The sequence below is a fragment of the Hypomesus nipponensis genome, chromosome 3, assembly GCF_054491055.1.
Source record: "Hypomesus nipponensis isolate SF chromosome 3, ASM5449105v1, whole genome shotgun sequence".
NCBI lineage: Eukaryota > Metazoa > Chordata > Actinopteri > Osmeriformes > Osmeridae > Hypomesus > Hypomesus nipponensis.
In genome coordinates this window covers 7,155,001-7,157,500 of record NC_140363.1, presented here as the reverse complement: position 1 = coordinate 7,157,500, position 2,500 = coordinate 7,155,001, and the positions used below count along the sequence as shown (strand labels likewise).

The 2,500-nt window shown below is 43.2% G+C and overlaps 1 protein-coding gene across 4 annotated transcripts in view; it reads right to left on the bottom strand.

The window, feature by feature from the left end:
* Positions 1 to 125: 125 nt before the first annotated feature.
* The window catches only part of adck1 (aarF domain containing kinase 1), a 63,770-nt gene continuing 61,395 nt past the window's right edge, over positions 126 to 2,500 (bottom strand). For 2 of the 4 annotated variants that reach the window (XM_084674669.1, XM_084674678.1), the window contains exons 11-12: positions 2,048 to 2,454; positions 126 to 1,925 (exon numbers count right to left, since the gene is read on the bottom strand). In XM_084674669.1, coding sequence (XP_084530795.1) covers positions 2,295 to 2,454 — 160 coding nt within the window. In that variant the 3' untranslated portion in view covers positions 126 to 1,925; positions 2,048 to 2,294. The remainder of the gene's footprint in view (positions 1,926 to 2,047; positions 2,455 to 2,500) is intronic. The other 2 variants (XM_084674685.1, XM_084674690.1) reach the window with 2 other exon arrangements.

Here is a 2,500-nt window from a genome sequence, read left to right as displayed (position 1 = left end):
TCATCAAGCAAGCAAGAACGTCATTCAAGCAAATAACCAGAGAGAAATGGACAGGTTCTATTTTTTTGCAAACCGACGGCAAGTCATGCTGCAGTAGTTTAGAAAAATCAGGCAAAGAAGTCCCGTTCGTTTTGGTTCCGTTTTTTATTTCCATTGCAAATGCAAACTCATTATGAGTGATCTGCAAATTTTCTTCCACACTGTCAACAACTTGCACAATAAATACGATTCAATGGTTGAACTGGACTCTGTTGAAAATGTCAAAGGATGACTAACTGGCAGGTAATTCAATGTGATTGATTGGAGTTACTTCCTGAATACGATAACATTAAACTTTCCTCACTTAATTTAGCACTAAAATCATTCAACAAAAACATACCTGTCAGTGAGTGGACACATTTGCCTTGCCTGGAGGATAACACAAGACAACTGGGCAATTTGAATACCTTGCTCTAGAAAAAGCGAGATAGAGCTAGATAGAGAGGGATAAAGAGAGAGAGACTGGATATAGAGATAGTATGGAGAGAGAGAGAGAGGGGGAAAGATTGAGAGAGAGGAAGATAACAGATAGATCAAAGAGACCGGGGCAGGGAGGAAGGGACCGAGGCAGATAAAGAGTGGAGGCAGGATGTGGTTAGGAGAATGAGGCAGAGACAGAGTGAAAAAGACAGTAAGCAGGAATGTCAATTGCCAAACCCTCCGTCCATTTCTGAATACCAATATCACCATGTCCTGATGAACATATATACATACAAATACAGTACTGAGAAAAAACAGTATTACGTACATGAGAATAGCTGACCCAAAGTCCATGTTTATCTTGTACTACATTCAGGGATCACATTGTAATAAAAAACTAAAACAATTATAGAGTAACTTAGACACTTGCATCGCCATCCATTTCAACTTGACCGTAATTAGGCTTTGGCATTCAGGGTTAGAATCCAAATCGAAAAGATGGCCTGAGCCCGTACAACGGTAGTTAAGAAAGATGTGTTGTATCCGATGTTAGTTTATTTACTCCAGGAACACAATGACACTTATTGAGGGACTTGTTACACTTGTTGGTTAGTTGTAACTGATTTAACGACTTGTACTCGCTGTAAATTATATTATTGTTCCTTGCTTTCCTACTGGTACACTCTTGCACTTTTGAGGTTCATGTTGTTTAACTACAAGCTCTTGTGTTTCTTCCCATTGGCACTTATTTGCTTATCACAATGTATGCTCATGTTTTGGGGGCTATCTCATTGTTTATGATCATTGACCTTTGCACTTTTTGTAAAGCTCTCTCTTGGAAGTCGCTTTGGATAAAAGTGTCTACTAAATGAATACATGCAAATGTAGCCCGCAGAGCTAAAGTCCATCTTCAGCTTACAGTGGTCCCCAAACCACCTCCACGGCGCTAGAAGAAGGAATCCTCCATATATGCCAGTCACTATGTTGTTTGGAGAGAGAGAGAGACAGAGAGAGAGAGAGAGATAGAAACAGCGAGAGAGACAGAGAGAGAGACAGACATCAATAGTATACTGACATCAATAGTAACGATATGAATATTGTTTTGTGTTTTAATATTGTGTTCTGTGGTTCCAGCGTTGCTTTGGCAATATGAACATTTGTTTCTTAATGCCAATAAAGCCAATTGAATTGAATTGACAGAGACAGAGACAGAGACAGAGACAGAGACAGAGACAGAGACAGAGAGAGAGAGAGAGAGAGAGAGAGAGAGAGAGAGAGAGAGAGAGAGAGAGAGAGACAGAGACAGAGACAGAGACAGAGACAGAGACAGAGACAGAGAGAGAGAGAGAGAGAGAGAGAGAGAGAGAGAGACCTCAGGCAGAGGCATCCTGGAAGATGAGCCGTTCAGAGCCGCTGGAGATGTGCTTGACTGGCTGGATGAACAGGCCTGCTTGTCTGTCCGGCGTCTGTGTTTACAACTTGGGTCAGTCATTTCGACTGCATTCGTGTGAATGAATGTCCATTTTCTGTATGACCTCTCTGGCTGAGCTGGCTGTTCAGTCCACCCCCCCCCCCACCCCCAATCTACCTGTCATTTACAGATGATGTCAAGACAGGTTGATCCTCCTCACTGTCCACATGCTTGCCGTCCACGGTATTGCATTTTCTGTGCGTTTCAAGAAGATTGTCTGTTGTCTGTTTGTGGTCACGTGTGTTCACATGTCGCTTGCATCTCAGGGTTTACATGAAGGCATGTTCATTTGCAGGTATGCATGAATGTGTGTATAGATGTGTGTGTGTGTTTGCATAAATGTTGTGTGTGTGTGTGTGTGTGTTTAGTGCAGCAAGGTGAGCAGACCGGAGAGCCAGGACCCCAGCATTGAACCCTTGACCCAGAGGAACATTTCGTACACACTGATCTGACAGAGGCTCACACATTCCCACAGGGTGATCTGCAATCTCTGGGTCCTCCAGCGCGCCTGGCTCCTCTGGTGCCTGTTGTCACACACACACACACACACACACACACACACAGACACAC